The following is a 21,540-nucleotide window of genomic DNA, read 5'->3' on the forward strand; positions in this document are numbered from 1 at the left end:
GCAGGAATTCTCTCGGCAAGGCTTCGGCAAGGCCATTTTCTAGCCTCCCCAAACCCCCCCCCCCCCCCCCCCCCCCCCCCATTCTATATTGGGACTGCAAGGCCTGGCACACTTCATAATCACTTTTGGTAGCTCATGTTGACCAGTATAGTGTGTGCCACAGAAAGTATTTGACCCCAGCCACACAATTAAGGAAATTAGAAGGGGGGAAGGATTTCGGCAAGGCCATTTTCTTGCCAGACGAAATTCTACTCCCCCTTCTATCTTGGGACTGCAAGGCCTGGCTCACTTCATAATCATTTTGGTAGCTGTTGACCAGTAGTGTGTGCCACAGAAAGTATTTGACTCTAACCACAAAATAAAGGAATTTTGTGGCTAGAGTCAAATACTTTCTGTGGCACAGATATCAGAGTCAAATACTTTCTATAGAACAAACTTCACGTCAGGATAGGTAACCGAAATTAATAGTTATTGTATGTGTGTTATATTAAACAGAGGAGGGAGTAAAATGTAGGCAAGCAATAAACATTTCAGAACAACTAGTAGTCGAATAAGACATGGGAGAGATTTTGGAAAAGTTATTTATTTATAGACTAATACACAAATAGCCAAACCAAAAACTGCAGACATTGCTAGTGCCTCCCCCACGATCAAACGGCCATAAAAAAAATGTATGAACCGCAGCCTAATGTGATCGTTGACAGCTGCCTTGAAGGACACAAATAAAATAAAAATTCTGCTACTAAGATCAGTGAAATGTAGGCTAAACTGATAACGGAGTGAAGGGCAGAAATCTCAACTAGTAAGCAAGTCGCAGTAATGAAGAATTGAGTATGTGCGCTTTTCGGCACAACACCAGAGTCAACTAGGTGAAAAATCTGTCAATGTGCCCACGAGCAACGCACTTATGTCAACCCTAATTGCGGTCTGTAAAAATGTAAATGATTTCAGATGTATCCATTATTTGGGAAATCGTTCTTCTTGCAAAGCATCTAAATGTTTTAAACAAACTATTATATTAACCTGACTATCCACAATAATCACATTATTGTGTGCATGTAACCATGCTCATTGTTTCCGAGGTTGGACAGGCAAGGTTTATACAAAATATCACTGTCGGAAATAAAATGCTAGGCTAGAATAGAAGCAGGAGGAAATAATGTCTAAAAAGAAATGCATTATTACTTATAACATTGGTCATGTGGCAGAGATAGAATGTTGGTCGCATGTCTGTTTGTCCGTTAGCCCAGGGCTGTGGAATATGTGTGAATCCTTAGCCCAGGGCTAAAGCAGCCCAGGGTTAACAAAAGCTTGTGTAAACACAGGCTAAGCTATCCCAGGGCCAGTCTAGACTGGGGATAAGATAGCCCGGGGCTAATAACAATGCAGTGTGAAATGGCCTTGTAATGCCTAGCTTTGTGGGATATGCAGATGTATGTGAACAAAAGCACTGCGATTTTGTTAGTTAGTATGATAAAAAGTGTATTACTTGTTGCAGAGAATGACCTTGGCTTGGCGCATGTAATACAACCACGCACGCACGCACGCACGCACGCACGCACGCACGCACGCACGCACGCACGCACGCACGCACGCACGCACGCACGCACGCACGCACGCACGCACGCACGCACACACACACACACACACACACACACACACACACACACACACACACACACACACACACACAGTGGCACCTGGCTAGACAACAGTGTTGTGGAAATACTTCTCTCTGTCTTGTTGATTTAGTGCCATACAATAGATTCTTCACAAACATTCTTGAGATTTACTTTTTTTCTATTCAGTACAAGAATGTGAAAATGTGCATTTTCACAGTGACAGAATCAGTCATTACAGAAACTTCATGCCAATAGATTGAACTACTCCCTGAAAGTAAGGACAAGTTCTTCACGTCCAGACTTTATGGCCATGTACTCTTACAATCTCCACCCCTCAAAGCCTGATTCCTTTCTAGTTTCCTGCCTTTCTAGGGAGTTTTTCCTAGCCACTGTGCACTGTGCTTCTACATCTGCTTTGCTTGCTCTTTGGGGTTTTAGGCTAGGTATCTGTAAATCAAATAACATTTTATTGGTCGTGTACACATATTTTGCAGGTGTAGTGAAATGCTTGTTCCTAGCTCCAACAGTGCAGCAATACCTAACAATACAAAGCAACACATGCAAATCCGAAAAACAAAAAGAAAGGAATTAAGAAATATAAGAAATATATGTCAGAGTCCGGAATATATACACTACCGGTCAAAAGTTTTAGAACACCTACTCATTCAATGTTTTTTCTTAATTTTTTCTATTTTCTACATTGTAGAATAATAGTGAAGACATCAAAACTAAGAAATAACACATATGGAATCATGTTAATATAAGAGTGTGCAAAGCTGTCATCAAGGCAAAGGGTGGCTACTTTGAAAATCTAAAATCTAAAATATATTTTGATGTCTGTAACACTTTTTTGGTTACTACATGATTCCATATGTGTTATTTCATACTTTTGATGTCTTCACTATTTATCTATAATGTAGAAAAATATGTCATGGCTTTAGAAGCTTCTGATAGGCTAATTGACATCATTTGAGTCAATTGGAGGTGTACCTGTGGATGTATTTCAAGGCCTACCTTCAAACTCAGTGCCTCTTTGCTTGACATCATGGGAAAATTAAAAGAAATCAGCCAAGACCTCAGAAAAAAATTGTAGACCTCCAAAAGTCTAGTTCATCCTTAGGTGGAATTTCCAAATGCCTGAAGGTACCACATTCATCTGTACAAACAATAGTACGCAAGTATAAACACCATGGGACCACACAGCCATCATACCACTCAGGAAGGAGACGCGTTCTGTCTCCTAGAGATGAACGTACTTTGGTGCGAAAGTGCAAATCAATCCCAGAACAATAGCAAAGGACCTTGTGAAGATGCTGGAGGAAACAGGTACAAAAGTATCTATATCCACAGTAAAACGAGTCCTGTATCGACATAACCTGAACGGCTGCTCAGCAAGGAAGAAGCCACTGCTCCAAAACCGCCATAAAAAAAGCCAGACTACGGTTTGCAACTGCACATGGGGACTAAGATCGTACTCTTTGGAGGAATGCCCTCTGGTCTGATGAAACAAAAATAGAACTGTTTGGCCATAATGACCATCGTTACGTTTGGAGGAAAAAGGGGGACGATTGCAAGCCGAAGAACATCATCCCAACCGTGAAGCACGGGGGTGGCAGCATCATGTTGTTGGGGGGCTTTGCAGCAGGAGGGACTGGTGCACTTCACAAAATAGATGGCATCATGAGGCAGGAAAATTATGTGGATATATTGAAGCAGCATCTCAAGACATCAGTCAGGAAGTGAAAGCTTGGTCGCAAATGGGTCTTCCAAATGGACAATGACCCCAAGCATACTTCCAAAGTTGTGGCAAAATGGATTAAGGACAACAAAGTCAAAGTATTGGAGTGGCCATCACAAAGGCCTGACCTCAATCCTATAGAACATTTGTGGGCAGAACTGAAAAAGCATGTGTGAGCAAGGAGGCCTACAAACCTGACTCAGTACACCAGCTCTGTCAGGAGGAATGGGCCAAAACTCACCCAACTTATTGTGGGAAGCTTGGGGAAGGCTACCCAAAATGATTGACCCAAGTTAAAAAATGTAAAGGCAATACTACCAAATACTAATTGAGTGTATGTTAACTTCTAACCCACTGGGAATGTGATGAAACAAATAAAAGCTGAAATAAATTGTTCTCTGTACTTTTATTCTGACATTTCACATTCTTAAAATAAAGTGGTGATCCTAACTGACCTAAGACAGGGAATTTTTACGAGGATTACATGTCAGGAATTGTGAAAAACGTAGTTTAAATGTATTTGGCTAAGGTGTATGTAAACTTCCGACTTCATTGTATATAAATAATGGTGTGTATAGACGTTATGGACAGTCTATGAATAGAAAAGGTGTGTACAGCAATAGTTATATAGGATGAGCCTTGACTAGAATACCTTATATACATATGAAGTGAGTAAATCAGTATGTAAACATTATTCAAGTTACCAGTACAACACTTTGTGACTACTGATGTAAAAACTACTCATGTAAAATGGGTTTTATAAAATACATTTGATTCATTGATTGTTTGTATCTTGGCTGTATAGCAAGGTTTCCCAAACTCTGTCCTTGGGACCCCAAGGGCTGCACATTTTGGTTTTTGACCTAGCACTACACAGCTGATTCAAATAATCAACTAATCATCAAGCTTTGATCATTTGAATCATTTGTGTAGTGTTAGGGCCAAACCCAAAATATGCACCCCTTGGGGTCCAGAGGACAGAGTTTGGGAAACACTGTTATAGCTCTATGAGATACACTATTTTATAAAAAAAAGTTATTAAAAGTTGCTCTGAGAGATAATCAAATCATTATGTTGTGATCTCATGTTGATATAATACCAGTAACCAAGGTCAGTGTTGTTTTACAGAAATAAGATTATGGAGTTGTATCTCTATCAATAAGATACACTATATATCAAAGTAATTAAAAGTTGCTTTGAGAGTTAATTAAATCATAATATTTAATGCGATGTTGTATAATTGTGAGAAGATTTGATTATAGGTAGGCTATCAAATCCATTCATAAACTATTAGAGTATATCATCATTTGCTTTTCATTAGACGGCGACACGAAATAAGCCACACCTTCCTCGTGCCTGCAATGACCGTAAGAATACTCGTTTGAAGTATGTGACTTCTGTAGTCTACATCTCTATAAAGTCGTAGTAGCTTACAGTGTCGTTACGAAGGCCAGTGCAGATTCTGTTCAATGTTATGACTAGTTGCCGAATGTTTAACGAACAAGCCCGCTATTAGGAAATAATTAAATTAACATAGTTAGCTAGTTAAGTGGTAGAGGAGAAGGACATTCATAACGACGATGATAGCCTCTCATCTTCTGGCATACTACTTCACGGAGCTCCACCATGACAAGGTTCAACAAGTAAGTGGCTACTGGTTAGAAACGTGTATTTTTGCTAATTTGAAGAAGCTAAGTTACTAGAAGGTACGCCACGTGACGTCTCTGATCATGTTGGCATTGCAGGGTCAGTGGAACATCAAGCCAGCCTCCTAGAGCCATGCACTATTCAGTTGAATTTACTCTTATCAGTGGTAGCTAGCTAGCTAGTTTTATTTTCCGTCAAAATTGCACCACATCAATGTCTATCAACACTAACTAAGTAAATTAATTTTGAAGACACTGGCGGTTGGCGAGCAATGCCCAAATATGGACTTTTACTGACTTGTTATCAGATATGCAATAAGCGCGCATCTTCTAGCGTCGGCACAATGCCAGTTAAAGCTGTTGGCCTGGTCTATGGATGACTAGTTAAACATGTAACTCGTGTTTGACTATGTTATGCAGGGGTGAAAGTAGATTTAATTTCTTACAGATGCGGGGACCTCTTATGTGGCCGTTAATCACAGAATTACATACAAAATCCATATGAATTTAATAGGATCTCTATAGGCCTAATAGTAAAGATTTGTCCTTTTAACGTTTACATGTACTAGCCTACCTTTTAATGTGGCATGAACACAACCAATCATGTTGTTTTCATCTGATTGTCAAACCATTACTTCAAAAGGTTTATGTTGGCTACCTATGCACGTTAATCAGGGATGGCTGAATGACATTGGATGCGGAAAGTATTGAGAGGTTAACATGCTGACTAGACCGGGACGCGCGTTCATCTGCGTGCGCCGTAGCGCGCATGTTGATTTTGTTCATCCACACCAGAAGCTATCAGGACAAATATAAAATATATTTTGATTTGTTTATCACTTTTTTTGGTTATTACATCATTCCATATGTGTTATTTCAGAGTTTTGATGTGTTCACTATTATTCTACAATGTAAAAATAAAGAAAAGCCCTTGAATGAGTAGGTGTGTTCAACTTTTGACTCTGTAGTTTAGGTGTAATTTCGAGGGGCCGCCAGTGCCGGGTGACTTGCATCGTTTGTTTCCCGCTCATCAACTTGTATACAGTCAAGGATATGTTTGCGTTATTCTAAAGTCCTATTTCAACATGTAGCATGTTTTTGTTTCCCTGACAGTAAATTTGATTAGTAATAGAGTTATAGTAATTAGAACAGTCCCATTGCAGCTTATTTTTACAAAGTAAAACGTAAAAGAGAATAGTATGAACCCGCAAGGCCCGAGGTCAAATTATTTGCTGCTGGTAAATAGGCGTAACACAAACTCATCATTACACTTTTGTCTTTCTAAATTAAATCAACTTCTTCACCCTCCTTATCATTCAGTTAGGCCTAATTTAAATTCAATTGTGAAGTAAGGTGCACAATTATCACCCATTTGTCATTCATTCAGTGAGGAGAGAGAGCGCCTGGCTGGGTACCAACATCCTACAGCACATTGTCTTGGCGGGTTAAGTTAGGAATAGGTGTGAAAAAAATAGGTAAAAAGGCTCTAAATACTTTTCTGTTTGTTATTTCAAAATTCTGACATTGACAATAAAGTCAGGGAAGGAGCAGGGCATGCACTATATATACAAAAGCTATTTCAGCCACACTGCCTTAATGTCGCTGGACCACAGGAAGAGTAGCTGCTGCTTTGGCAACTGCTAATGGGGATCCTTAATAAATACAAATACCCGTTGTTGACAGGTGTATAAAATCGAGCAAACAGCCATGCATTCTTAATAGACAAACATTGGCAGTAGAATGGCCTTACTGAAGAGCTCAGTGACTTTCAACATGGCACTGTCATAGGATGTCACCTTTCCAACAAGTCAGTTTGTCAAATTTCTGCCCTGCTAGAGCTGCCAAGTGTAAGTGCTGTTATTGTGAAGTGGAAACGTCTAGGAGCAACAACGGCTCAGCCACAAAGTGGTAGGCCAAACAAGCTCACAGAACGGGACCGTCGAGTGCTGAAGCAAGTTACGTGTAAAAATCATCTGTCCTCGCTTGCAACACTCACTACCGAGTTTCAAACTGCCTCTGGAAGCAACATCAGCACAATAACTGTTAGTTGGGAGCTTCATGAAATGGGTTTCCATGACCGAGCAGCCGCACACAAGCCTAAGGTCATCATGTGCAATGCCAAGCGCCTGCTGGAATGGTGTAACGCTCGCCTCCATTGGACTCTGGAGCAGTGGAAACACATTCTCTGGAGTGATGAATCACGCTTCACCCTCGGTGTCCGACGGACAAATCTGGGTTTGGTGGATGCTAGGAGAACGCTACCTGCCTCAAAGTAGTGGCAACTGTAAAGTTTGGTGGAGGAGGAATAATGGTCTGGGGCTGTTTTTTTCATGGTTCGGGCTAGGCCCCTTAGTTCCAGTGAAGGACAATCTTAACGCTACAGCATACAATGATATTCTAGACAATTCTGTGCTTCCAACTTTGTGACAACAGTTTCGGGAAGGCCCTTTCCTGTTTCAGCATGACAAGGCCCCTGTGCACAAAGCGAGGTCTATACCGAAATGGTTTGTTGAGATTGGTGTGGAAGAACTTGACTGGCCTGCACAGAACCCTGACCTCAACCCCAGCGAACACCTTTGGGAATGAATTGGAACGTCAACTGCGAGCCAGGACTTATCTGCCAACATCAGTGCCCAACCTCACTAATGCTCTTGTGGCTGAATGGAAGCAAGTCCCCGCAGCAATGTTCCAACATTTAGTGGAAAGCCTTCCTAGAAGAGTGGAGGCTGTTATAGCAGCAAGGCGGGGACCAATTCCATATTAATGCCCACGATTTTGGAATGAGATGTTCGACGAGCAGTGTCCACATACTTTTGGCAATGTTATGTATTCTAGCCTACGAAGGTGTTGTCCTAAAGTTATGGCTTTCAAAAAAAACAAGAATGAAAGTTTATAGCCTAGGCATAGGCTATTCTCAATCACAACTTTATGATAGATGGAACAAAGTGTTATTTATTTTTCGACTATTTTGAGTCAAACCAATTATTATCCTGTTCTGAAGACGGTAGACTGCTTCTATCCAGGCCTGATGTCACTATGATAAGACAGCCACTTTGTCATCAGTCACTGCAAGTTAGTTCTGAATGATTTGTTGCCGTAGAATTTTGCCTGGCTTAAAGGTGAGCCACTTTTGTGGTACCGGTTATCCCGAGTTGAACTCAGTAGACAAGTTACCTAGCTAACTCCTCAAATTACATTCATAGTATAGGCTCTGCACGCCAGCTGTGTTTAACTTGCTAAGCCTGTTAGATTCAGCCAGCCACAAACTGTGCACTACTAGCCTCTAACTTTATTGACATTTCACAGCTCCAACTTAGGTCAATAAAATGTACAATTTTGGACAGCCCACAGGCTACTTCTCCTGCCTGCCTCTCTGTCACTGGCTTTCCTACATTTGTGCTTCTCACCTTTCCGAGATTTTCTCTTTAGGCTTTATCCTACTTCTGATTTACGCCATGCCAATATAATTCCTACTGCAGTCTAGTGTAAGAAGTCAGATACCCCTTTTGCTGTCTCAACTCTCCGTCCCTCTCAACTCTCTCACTCGTGAGATTTTGCTATCTCCAGTTTCAGATTTGAATGCTGTATCGTCAGTTTGTTCCAGATTGCTGCTGGAACATTGTGTCCTGTCAGTGTATTAGATACAGTACATTCGGAAAGTATTCAGACCCCTTGACTTTTTCCACATTTTGTTACATTACAGCCTTATTCTAATATGGATCTTATAGTTGTTTTCCCTCATCAATCTACACACAATACCTCATAATGACAAAGCGAAAACATATTTTTAGACATAAGTGTTCAGACCCTTTACTCAGTACCTTGTTGAAGAACATTTGGCAATGATTACAGCCTCGAGTCTTCTTGGGTATGACGCTACAAGCTTGGCACACATGTTTTTGGGGAGTTTCTCCCATTCTTCTCTGCAGATCCTCTCGAGCTCTCAGGTTTGATGGGGAGCGTCGCTATACAGCAATACAATTTTCAGGTCTCTCCAGAGATGTTCGATCGGTTTCAAGTCTGGGCTCTGGCTGGGCCACTCAAGGACATTCACAGACTTGTCCCAAAGCCACTCCTGCATTGTCTTGGCTGTGTGCTTATGGTCGTTGTCATGTTGGAAGGTGAACCTTAGCCCCAGTCTGAGGTCCTGAGCGCTCTGGAGCAGGTTTTCATGAAGTATCTCTCTCTGTACTTTGCTACATTCATCTTTCCCTAAATCCTGACTAGTCTCCCAGTCCCTGCTGCTGGAAAAAAAATCCCCACAGCATGATGGTGTCACCACCATGCTTCACCTTAGGGATAGAGCCAGGTTTTCTACAGACGGGACGCTTGGCATTCAAATCAAATCAAACTGTATTTGTCACATGCGCCGAATACAACAAGTGTAGACCTTACCGTGAAATGCTTACTTACAAGCCCTTAACAAACAGTGCAGTTCAAGAAGAGTTAAGAAAATATTTACCAAATAAACGAAAGTAAAAAAATAAATAACACAATAACGAGGCTATATACAGGAGGTACCGGTACAGAGTCAGTGTGCGACTGTACAGGTTAGAGATAATTTGTACTTAGGGTAGGGGTGAGGTGACTATACATAGATAATAAACAGCGAGTAGCAGCAGTGTACAAAACAAATGGAGGGGAGGGGGGGGGTCAATGTAATAGTCCGGTGGTACCACTTCCTGTGCGGTAGCAGAGAAAACAGTCTATGACTTGGGTGACTGGAGTCTCTGACAATTTTATGGACTTTTCTCTGACAACACCTATTATATATGTCCAGGATTGCAGGAAGCTTGGTCCCAGTGATGTACCGGGCCGTACGCACTACCCTCTGTAGTGCCTTACGGTCAGATGCTGTGCAGTTGCCATACCAGTTGGTGATGCAACCGGTCAGGATGCTCTCGATTGTGCAGCTGTAGAACTTTTTGAGGATCTGGGGACCCATGCCAAATCTTTTCAATCTCATGAGGGGGGAGAGGTGTTGTGCCCTCTTCACGACTGTCTTGTTGTGTTTGGACAATGATAGTGTGTTGGTGATGTGGACACCAAGAAACTTAACTCTCGACCCGCTCCACTACAGCGTCCGTAATAGTTTTCAAGCCCTGCCTCATCCAACGAGCGTCAGAGCCAGTGTAGTGGGATTCAATCTTAATCCTGTATTGACGCTTTTCTTGTTTGATAGTTCATCTGTGGGCATAGCAGGATTTCTTATAAGTGTCCGGATTAGTGTCCCGCTCCTTGAAAGCAGCAGCTCTAGCCTTTAGCTCGATGCGGATGTCGCCTGTAATCCATGGCTTCTGGTTGGGATATGTAGAGTTGAAGTCGGAAGTTTACATACACTTAGGTTGGAGTCGTTAAAACTAGTTTTTCAACCACTCCACAAATTTCTTGTTAACAAACTATAGTTTTGGCAAGTTGGTTAGGACATCTACTTTTTGCATGACAAAAGTAATTTTTCCAACAATTGTTTACAGACAGATTATTTCACTTATAATTCACTGTATCACAATTACAGTGGGTCAGAAGTTCACTTACACTAAGTTGACTGTGCCTTTAAACAGCTTGGAAAATTCCAGAAAATGATGTAATGAATTTAAAAGCTTCTGACAGGCTAATTGACATACTTTGAGTCAATTGGAGGTGTACCCGTGGATGTATTTCAAGGCCTACCTTCAAACTCAGTGCCTCTTTGCTTGACATCATGGGAAAATCAAAAGGAATCAGCCAAGACCTCAGAAAAAAAATTGTAGACCTCCACAAGTCTGGTTCATCATTGGGAGCAATTTCCAAACGCCTGAAGTTTCTTGCGAAAAGTGCAAATCAATCGCAGAACAGTAAAATACCTTGTGAAGATTCTGGAGGAAATAGGCACAAAAGTATCTACAGTTGAAGTTGGAAGTTTACATACACCTTAGCCAAATACATTTAAACTCAGTTTTTCACAATTCCTGACACTTAATAGAGCAGGGGGTGGTTTTAGTTAGCGTTGGGGAAGTGTGACTCGTGTTCCAGTACAAGAAAATGTTGTCAGAGGAAGGAGGCTTGATACAGAATGTTAATTTAAGGAGTTGAGAGAGATGGCCTTTGTTTGACCGTGGTATGATTGACAAAAAACTAATTGGCCTAGGCCTATTGTAGACGATGTACCTAACTGGAAATCTAAATAAGATAAAGAACATATATCATGATTTTCCATTGTGTAGTCTCTGTGATGACTGCTTGTCTGTAATGTCACCTTGGCTGTGGAAACAATCTGAACCTATCAGGAATCAAGGTAAGACCCAAGTGCAGACTGTGTGAAGTAACAATGTGTATTGTAACCACAGGGGCAGGCAAACGACAGGTCATGGCAGGCAGGGGTCGATAATCCAGAGTAGAGGCCAAGGTACAGGACGGCAGTCAGGGTCAGGTCAGGCAGAGGTCGGTAATCCAGAGGTGGAACAAAGGTACAGAATGGCAGGCAGGCTCAGGGTCAGAGACAGGCAGTGGTCGGGCGGGTACAGGGTCAGGACAAGTAAAAGTTAAAAACCAGGAGGACAAGAGACTAGGGGAAAAACAGGAGCTGAGACAAAACGCTGGTAGGCTTGAACAAACAAGGTGAACTGGCAAAAGACAGACAGAAAACACAGGTACAAATATACAGGGGATAATGGGGAAGATGGGTGACACCTTGAGGGGGTGAGACAAGGACAGGTTAAACAGATCAGGGTGTGATAGTACCTCTCCCCCTCCCCCCTAGGGATGCACCATGTGTCCTACCTGGGCGCATAGCTGGTTGAGCGGGGTGCCGGCGTTGGAATTCAGAGATGAGGCCTGGGTCCAGGATGTTCCTATTGGAGACCCAGGACCTCTCCTCCGGGCCATAACCCTCCCAGTCAACCAGGTACTGGAATCCCCTGCCCCGAGGTCAAACCTTCAGGAGGCATCTCACCATGTACGCCGGTCGGCCGTCGATGAGACAAGGAAGAGGGGTGGGCCTGGAAACAGGAGACAAGGGGCAGTCAGACATGGTTTTAATTCTAGACACAGAAAAGGTAGGAAATATTGCCTTGAAATGGAAATTGGATTCCCCCTGCCAGTTGCAATGTGGCTATCAGAAGTTAATAGTTGTATCCCACTGGAGAAAATCACTTACCGCTTGAGGAATAAGTTAAACACATTTTACAGAATTTGGCATCCTTTTATTGACTATATGGAGAATCTCCCCCCACATCACATTGAATGAATCTCTATATTATCCTTATATAATGTTTCACACGTAATGTATAATATGTAGCCTACGGCAGGTGACCATATGATCCAATGTCTCATTATAATATTTTTTTATTGTATGTTTGTTTGTATATATAATTATAATTTGTTTGATTTTTACTTTCTTTGTTACGCTCATCTGTTACTGTCACTTTGTCCTATTGTTGTCTAATATCTTTTCACGTTTGTCTTGAATGTTGTTAATTGGAAAATGCAAAAATAAAATATTCAAAAAGAAAAGGTAGGAAAAATACGGAGGGTACGGGGCAACAGAAGACGAACAGCAGAGGGGCTAATGATCTTGGAGCGGGGGGGGAAAGGTATCGGCTTCTGGGGTAGTAGCCGCGGCACTATACCGGCGAGCCAGCGCCTCAGGCTTGACCTTCTTGGATACAGGTTGGTGCTGGGGAAGCGAAGTGGCCCGGGCCTTACTGAACCCCTCCCAGAGGTCCTGGTACTCGGTTGAGCAGACGGAGAGGTCCGGGGCAATTTCCAATCCCCCAGGAAGACGTCCCTGGGCCCAGCGTCGTCTGGGTTTGGCCGGGGTAGGCTGTCATTATAAATAAGAGTTTGTTCTTAACTGACTTGCCTAGTTAAATAAAAAAAATAAAAATAAAAATATCAGATTACTGTTGGCATTTCAGCAGGGTAGATTGTAGTATAATGAGTGCCAGATGTATTCTGTTAGCGGTGACAAGATGGTACTGCCACTGCCCCTAATGACTCCGGCCCATAGCTACTAGGGTTGCACATTTTGGAATATTCAGAGGTGGGAATTAACGGGAATATATGGGAATTAATATTAATACCATTTATATGTAGATGTTTTTTGCGTTGGATATACACTGCTCAAAAAAATAAAGGGAACACTTAAACAACACAATGTAACTCCAAGTCAATCACACTTCTGTGAAATCAAACTGTCCACTGTCGTGGAAAATCATTTTCAAATACAACGCTTACCAGAACTTTTAAAATCAAACATGCTCTTTATTACAACTGTACAGCCCACCGGCATGTCCCCGCGGAACACACCCCGCGGAACACACCCCGCGGAACACACACTCCGCTTCCCAACCCCGGTTCCAACATTTATACATAAATAGCATATGGGTCCACCCCATATGCAAATAAGCATACTTCCCCTAATTTTCCCTGCCATCATTATCTTTTTAGTTCAGGCTTCCTGCTTGTTCACGCCTACTAACGCCCATTATCTGCTTTCAGTTAAATTATAATAGTGGCCAGACCCATGCTTGTCTTAAAAATAATATATGTCCCTCTATACTCTAGGCCTATGACTCAACCCTGTATTTAATTCAATGCCCCAGCATGTTCTCTGGTATGTCCTTATTGGAATTGGCAGACTCTATGTCTCTTCTTGTCATTAGTGTCCAGTTGCCTTAAGCATATTTCTCTGGTATGTGTGCTTTTAGTGGAATGTGTAGACTATAAGTCTAGTGTGTCCAATTATTTTAGGTGCCCATGTGTCTGGTCAGTCTGTCAGCACAATGGAGAAAATAAGAGGGCCAGAACATCCCTTAGTATATCTCCATTACCACAGTCTCATGATAAATGTGAACATGTGGTTCGTTACTTTAATGTTCAGCTGTCTTATGTCCTTATATTTTATCCATGTGTTTTATGTTACTACTACAATCCCCCCTCTGGGGCTATTTAGCCACATAAATGATACAAATAAGACTTTGGGATAGTAAATTAAAATACCTATGATAAACAAGAAAATACAAAAAATAAAAACAAAGTGAAGCATATAAACCAACTAGACCAAACATCTCCAATGTGAAATAGGAGTAAAATATCCAATCAGAAACATTAAAGAAAACCAACTAGACCAAACATCTCCAATATTCATAAGAGTAAAAGATCAAATTTGGTATAAAAATATAAGGATAAAATATTACATATTTGATGAAGCATGAGCGTGTAGGTAAATAGCCTTGCCTGAGGTTATCTCAGTTATGTGAAAATCAAAATAATACAAGGAGTATAATAATAAATGAATAAGAAAAAAATAAAAGATCTACATGCAGTTACAAAAGAAAATTGACACAACATCATTCTAAATTTAAGCATTTCAACATGATCCTCCTTGCAGACATGAATTTGGAAATACAGCATATACAGGTAGACCATCCTTACAAAAATCATGGCAAGCATAACCACCTCCAGGAACTACTCTATATAGACAGTTTGGATTCCCAAAGGGGCAGTCCAAAGGTCCACCGACCGCATTACAAGGCTTTCCATACTTATTAGTATACTTGCCTGGGCTACTCGGTACAGGATCAATCACCACAGGAGGGTCATCTCTCCTTACAGACATCTAGTTAACTGCTGTCTGAACCACAATTGACTTTACCAGGGTATAACACAACAAAATGCAATACCCAAAGCCAACAACCCTCCTCCCAACATGATGGTCATCCTAGCAAACATGACACAAACTCCACCCTTCTCCACTAAGAGCCAATTAAGTATAGTTAATGAATCCCTGTTGATTATATCATATATAATTAATCCATTCTAAGTTCATATTTGGTGTTATCCACAGAAATATAGATTCAAATCCTGATTTAACCTCCTCTCTGGCCTTGAAATCCCTAAGTAGACCTCTAAGCAGTCCAATTGCATTAAGGTATACCTCAGGATCCTTATCATAAACCCTTTTAACTCTAGGTTTTAACATAGTCATCATGGAGTGATTCAATAATAGTAACCTATTTAATTGCTTCTAACTAAGGCACAAAGATCAATCCATCCATCAGGCAATACATTCAACAGTTAGTTTTTTCCACACATCCAGAAACTATCAGCAATACCTCTGTCTTGATTTTTCAACATATTAAGAGATGGCGCAACCTGAGTTATGTGACCACACAACCCTTTATCATTATTTTTACGAACTCCCACATTCTCTAAAACCCAAATAGTATCACATTCTACAGTGGTGTTTCCTACATCAATTCCTTCGGTGTCATGGCTGTAAAAACATTCATATTTTCCTTTAACCACAGTACTTCTGTCTAATTGGGGTCCATTTAATTCAGTTCTAATTTCATAGGCAGCACAATCATTGTCTCCCAACTTAGTCTCGTTTAACATGGCTCTGCCTCTAGTGCTCCCTTGAGCAATCCTACATTCAATGTCACACAAGGAAATAGAATACTTTCTATTGGTACAATGGTCATTTTTCCAACTTACACAGTTTTTAAATGATGCTGGTTCAGAGACTATTAAAAGATCAGACAAAGGTGATTTTCTACACAAAATACAATTGTCCATTCTGTGTTTGTTTGCCATAGACTTAACCCATTTGTACCACTCGTTCTTCACTACTTCTTCTCGTGTGCTGTCCTTGAGTGGTTCTAATATATCTAATTCTGTCGCTTTTTCAATGTTCTTATCTTGAGGTAGATCATTAGAGTTTATCAGAAAGTTCCAAATGTCAGTAAAAAACTCTCCTGACTGATGTCTCAGGTTGCTTTGTTGGCACGGTGGTCTGCTTGGTAAGGGCAGTCGATGTCATCTAGTGGTAACTACTGTGGTCGTCACAGCAGCCGCCACCCTTGTTGTTGTCACAGGTTCTTCCTGTTCAGGTGCAGGTCTTCACCTTCCACTGGTTCAATCTTGTTCATGATGAGCACCTACTCGTCTTTTTCTTTGATTCATGTCAGGTCACATCCTTTCGGGTCCCAAACGACTTCTCCCTTTGTTTGGTGATGTGTCCATCCACAGAGTGCAATCTCCGATAAGGGTTTGATCCTTATGATTGAGATAGACTTCAGTTCTCCTGCTTCTGTTATACATTGAGGTGGAACATAGATTCTAACCTTGTCAGTCTTTTTGGATTGTTCGGCTGATTCCATTCTTCTCTTCCTGCTCCCACCATACATCTTGATTGTGCATTAGTCTGTTGTTTCTATACTAGCATTCACTGTTGCTTCTGTTATGTCAATGTCATTATTCTTTTGTTGTTCTAACATCAATTGTCTGTAAAGGAGGCCATTCAAAAGTTTAAAAGTCAATTGTGGGGTAATCCCCATTTTCTTCAGCTTGCGGGACTTTTCCTCCTCTTTCTTCACCTGAAGCTCCCTCCTCAGGCCGGACTTAGCTTCCATCTGGAAGGGTTTCAATTTTAGGAAAGAAACGTTCTTATTCTGTTCCTTGTGAGGCCTCTCCTCCTCTTCTGGGTGCATTAGTCGGTGCACGTGTCATATTTTGGCTTTCACTTGATTTACTGTTTTCTTGGCTCCTCCCTGGCATCTCAATCGTTTCCGCTGCTCCTGCTCCCTCCAGGCTCCCTCCTGGTGAATCAGCATCCTCAGTGTCCTCATCTCTATGTGGTTGTATCCTTCTCTCTGTTGGGACTCAGCTGCAGTGGTTCAGATGGTACCACGTCTGGCTTCTTTTCACTTGGACGGCCGTTCTTGTTGCTTTGGCCACCTCATAGGGTCCATCTCTCCTCGGTTGATCCCACTTCCTCCGGATCCCTCCAACGTGGACTAGATCTCCTGGTACCACTGAGAGAGGTCCTTCTGGTCCCCTTGGATCATCAAACGCAGAACCTCTCATCCTGGTTCAGGTTTCTGCCTACTTTCTGTGAAGCATTCATACTTAGAGACTTATGGCCTCTGTTCTAAGATTGCACCATACATCCTCTTACTTCCATCACTCATCACACAACAAACAGACATTCCAGCTGAAGCTGGCGAACCCCTCTCCTTCTGGTTTCCTAAACATAAGACTTGGAAAACAACAGACAAAACATAACAGCATTGACAATGTTATGTGTTATGCATAAATATATTCATGCAAACTGAAATCTGAGACCATGACAATTCCCACTCTCTCTTTACCTGACTCTATGCCTCCAGGATACTTTTCTGCTGGACTCCACAAAAATAAAAGCCCTAAAAAGCTTCCTCATGCTTCCACCCAGTCTTCCCCTTTCGGCCACAGGTTCTGAGAGGTGTTCCCAAATCATGTCATTTTTACTTAGTTTCCCATCTTCTCCATTTCAACTGATAATCATGTGCATAACCTACAATTAACATTCTCTCTTCTTGAATTAATTCAACACTGTATATGCTTTCATATCAATCCCTTTAACATGTTTGTTTAGAGTATAATATCCTATTATCCATTCTCTTTCACATGATGTATTAAAAATAAAACAAGTAGCCTCAAACTCAACCCAGTATGTCTATAGTGGAATCTAGTCTCTCTCTCTCTCTCTCTGATTCCACGTCCTCTGTCATGGTGTTTTCAAGCTCACCCTTTATTCAGCTGGACCTCACTTCTCGTGAGACTTATGTACCCACCAAAGAGAAACATAAAGAACTTTACCACTGCAGTGTTGTAAGAAGTATACCACCAGCCTGGTGTATCTTGATGTACACTCAGTCTCCAGAATGCAGCCCAAGCCCTTCCATTTCTGGCTGTTTTTTCCTGAGGACATACACACTAACACATGGGTTATTTCCTGACAACATTAGCAAGATCACTAAATCTTAAGTTTTAATAATAGCCCTATGTAACCATTCTGCCTCAAATACCTGGCCTCCTGACACAGAAATATTCATAATGATAATCAAATGATGGTCCCTACAGCAACTGCTGTAAAATACATTCTTAAAACATTCTCAAATCTTTTCTAATCAATTTAAAATAGATATCAGTCCCCCCTTAGGAACATATTCACAACCTTATGTTCCTCAAAACACAAATAAATTGACCAAACGAGAAAAAGAGAAAAAGAAATTACAATAATTGCACAGTTGCAATATTACCACTATTTGTAATGTAATTAAACCTGGGGAAAACGTCCATCCTTTTCAATCTATGCCAATGTTATTGTTGGTCTCTTTCTTCTACATTCTTGGGTATCATCGCACAACAGACTACCTTTATAGTCAATCAAACAATACAATTTATCATTACAATTCCAATGACATTAGAAAACAAAAGAAACAAAAAACCGATAATCAAATATTCTGGAAGTTTTGTCAACCTCCTTGTCCCAGGATTAGATTCCAGAGCGGCCCTAGGCCTATTAAATTCAAACAGTGCTATATCTAAATAACTAAACAGTTATGTTTATTGTTTATACATTTACCAACCCAATATTCAGGATAACAATCCTTAGTGTTTACTTTAACTCAAATTGGACCTGATCAATTCAATACACATCATCCCTTTAATAATTAACATTTAAACTAAACACTTTTATTACCAGTATTATCTATTTTCCCAATAGCCCTTTTGTCTCAGTTTTTCTTACATGAGTGGCCTGGTAATAAAAGTTCAATACCCCAATTCCTTTAATTCATAATACACCCTGGCCCATATCATTTCAACATGTCTATTATTTGATACAGTTCACAGGTCATCAGACACAGTTGTCCCTCACTATTCAGTCGATTAGGGCGGGTATGAGCTCCACACCCACTAGTGGTGATATTCTCTCCCATGCCCTAAAGCATTCTGACGTCACCTTTCATGACAACTCCCTTATTCTACTGGTGATCTCTCAGATGAATTACAGATGATGTATCCATCAACAAAACCCACACAGAAACCCACACTCCAATAAACCCCCCGGAGTAACCTACATCACTTTTTATATGCAGAATGAACAAAGCACATTTGTGTATTTACCCAGAGACCATAACCCCAAGGAACTGATAATTTTACCTATGAACACATGTTATATCAAAAAAACAAAAATTAAAATAAACCTATTCGAATAACTTATTCAATTTAAGGGTACAACTCTTCATAATTTTCCCAGGGACATAATAGATTTTCAAAGTAATTATACAGTTTGAATAGAGTCTGGTGTCTTAAACATTTTATAAGTATATCCCACCTGTTCCAACAATTTCTAGTAAAAGGTGATCAGTCTTTTACAAGAAATTCCTAGGATTCAGGGCATTTTGAGACCATTAATATGTTTCCACTCCCCCTTTCTTTAGGAGCAACTTAAATACATTTTTCAAAAACATGTTCATCCTTTTGCATACCCAATTTGAAACTGAATTGGAAAAAACCCTTCCAATAAACCTACTAATGTATATTCATTCCCAGTACATGGTGCACTTAGTAGTAAATCATAAGCCAATAATCGCAAAGGGACTGGACTCACTCATCCAGAACTCCATGTTTTAGCCTTATCCAGATATTTTTATTTTTAAAGCGGCTGACTTTAATTAACTGCTTTCCACAGTAATGCAGTCTCCAATGACATTGTTGACCAGAGAAGATTAAAAAACCCTTTTTTCCCCTTATTCTTTCTGGAAAAGAAAGTGTACATATTGTTAATATTCACAACGTTACCTTTTAGTCAGCAAACCAATAATTTTACTTATCCATAGATTTTATTCTAAAGCGTCTTTAACAGTTCCAGAGAATTGTGGTATAGAATGTCTAACAATTAAAATTCCATCGTTATTTTACTAGATGTCAAACGTGATCCAATACTTCTTCTTGACCACATATAAACTGTAATCTCTATGAAACACTCATTGTTCGCTCAGAGACTATACACCGACAAGTAAAAAATTCCATTCTCACTAACCTCAAACCAATTAGTTGTTTGTTATTTTGACAAGGAAATAAACTCTTGTATAGCGGCATTTCCTACTACCGCACTAAGTTCTAGTGTCACCTTACACTAATTTTCCCCATAACCCGCTATATCCATATTCAAAACAGGGAGCTATTTTCTCATTTGTTCTTAGATCTTGTCAATAGTTCTGCCAATCACCCGCACGTCTGCGAGGACTAGAGGAACCACACACACAACCTCATCGCAATGTATTTTCTGATGATAGAATGTTGACATCAGAACGCCTACAAATCGAGCTTCACATTTTGGTCCCATGCGACTATTTATTTATTTATTTTTCCTAAATACTCCCATGTATTTCTACACCTTTTATTTACTATTTTTCCGAGTTAGAGCCAATCTCCTTTCCAATTAATAATTCATTTGTCACATCACTTAATTTCTTTTATCGAAGCCTACTCTATACAGTACATACATTATTTCTGAATACTACAGCATCAACTCTACTCTGTCACAGGAGAGCTGCGCGCTCCCTCTCCTGGACGTTCTGCCTACATACACACACAACTCATCTTTCCTTCCTAATCTTCTATTTTTACACAGATCTACTCATTTCTTACAACATTATCATTCATCCTTTTATGTTTCATCCGTTCATTCAATCCCTTTGTTTTTACCTCAAAACAACTCAGTCTTTCTTTATTGACTTAATTCACTTCCTTCTACATAAGCCTAGACTTCTACAATATGACGAGACTACTGTCTAATCGGATCAGCTTGTCTTCATATCCTATTCAACCCCCAATACTTATCTTTTCTTCTATTTTTAGAGTAGTATTGTGGCATGACCTACTGAATTACCAAACCCTGGTAGCTAGACAGAGCGGTTTTTTATTCGCAGGATTTCTTTTGCATTTGAACGCCGCACAATCGGGCCAACGTTTTTCCTGCACCTACTACTTCACCCATACAATCTTCCTTTCAGAGCGGAAACTATGAATATTTATTTAACTACTGATTTATGTTTTGACCGTATAAGTTACTTTTGCAGTTGAACGCCGCACAATCGGGCTAACGTTTTCCTACAACCTACTGTTTTATGCTTTGACTGTATAAGCTACTTTTGCAGTTGAACGCCGCACAATCGGGCTAACGTTTTCCTACAACCTACTGTTTTATGCTTTGACTGTATAAGCTACTTTTGCAGTTGAACGCCGCACAATCGGGCTAACGTTTTCCTACAACCTACTGTTTTATGCTTTGACTGTATAAGCTACTTTTGCAGTTGAACGCCGCACAATCGGGCTAACGTTTTCCTACAACCTACTGTTTTATGCTTTGACTGTATAAGCTACTTTTGCAGTTGAACGTCGCACAATCGGGCTAACGTTTTTCCTGCCTTCTAAATATTTCATCCGTTCAGTCCTTCTTTCAAAGCGGTAACCATGAAATATTAATTTAACTACTAAATATTCACCAACAGACCCTTCTGCCGCGCTGTGAATATCCCACCCAAGCAGACCTTTTCAAAAATGTTAACCAGCCATCTCAGCCAGATGCGCAAACAACCGCATCATTTAAGCTACACATTCGAACGGTCTGATCTGAACGAGCGCATGCATGCTCACTCTACATCTAACACAAGCAAAGTTCACAGCACCTATTCACTCAGTCTCTATACATGCGCATACA

At 40.6% G+C, this 21,540-nt stretch overlaps 1 protein-coding gene across 1 annotated transcript in view; it reads left to right on the plus strand.

The window, feature by feature from the left end:
- The first annotated feature begins 4,711 nt into the window (after nucleotides 1-4,711).
- Nucleotides 4,712-21,540, plus strand: part of hk2 (hexokinase 2) — a 110,990-nt gene continuing 94,161 nt past the window's right edge. The window contains exon 1 of the mRNA XM_071352669.1: nucleotides 4,712-5,003. Within this exon, the coding sequence (XP_071208770.1) occupies nucleotides 4,941-5,003 (63 nt within the window). The 5' untranslated portion in view covers nucleotides 4,712-4,940. The remainder of the gene's footprint in view (nucleotides 5,004-21,540) is intronic.

Source organism: Salvelinus alpinus, chromosome 19 (genome assembly GCF_045679555.1).
Source record: "Salvelinus alpinus chromosome 19, SLU_Salpinus.1, whole genome shotgun sequence".
NCBI lineage: Eukaryota > Metazoa > Chordata > Actinopteri > Salmoniformes > Salmonidae > Salvelinus > Salvelinus alpinus.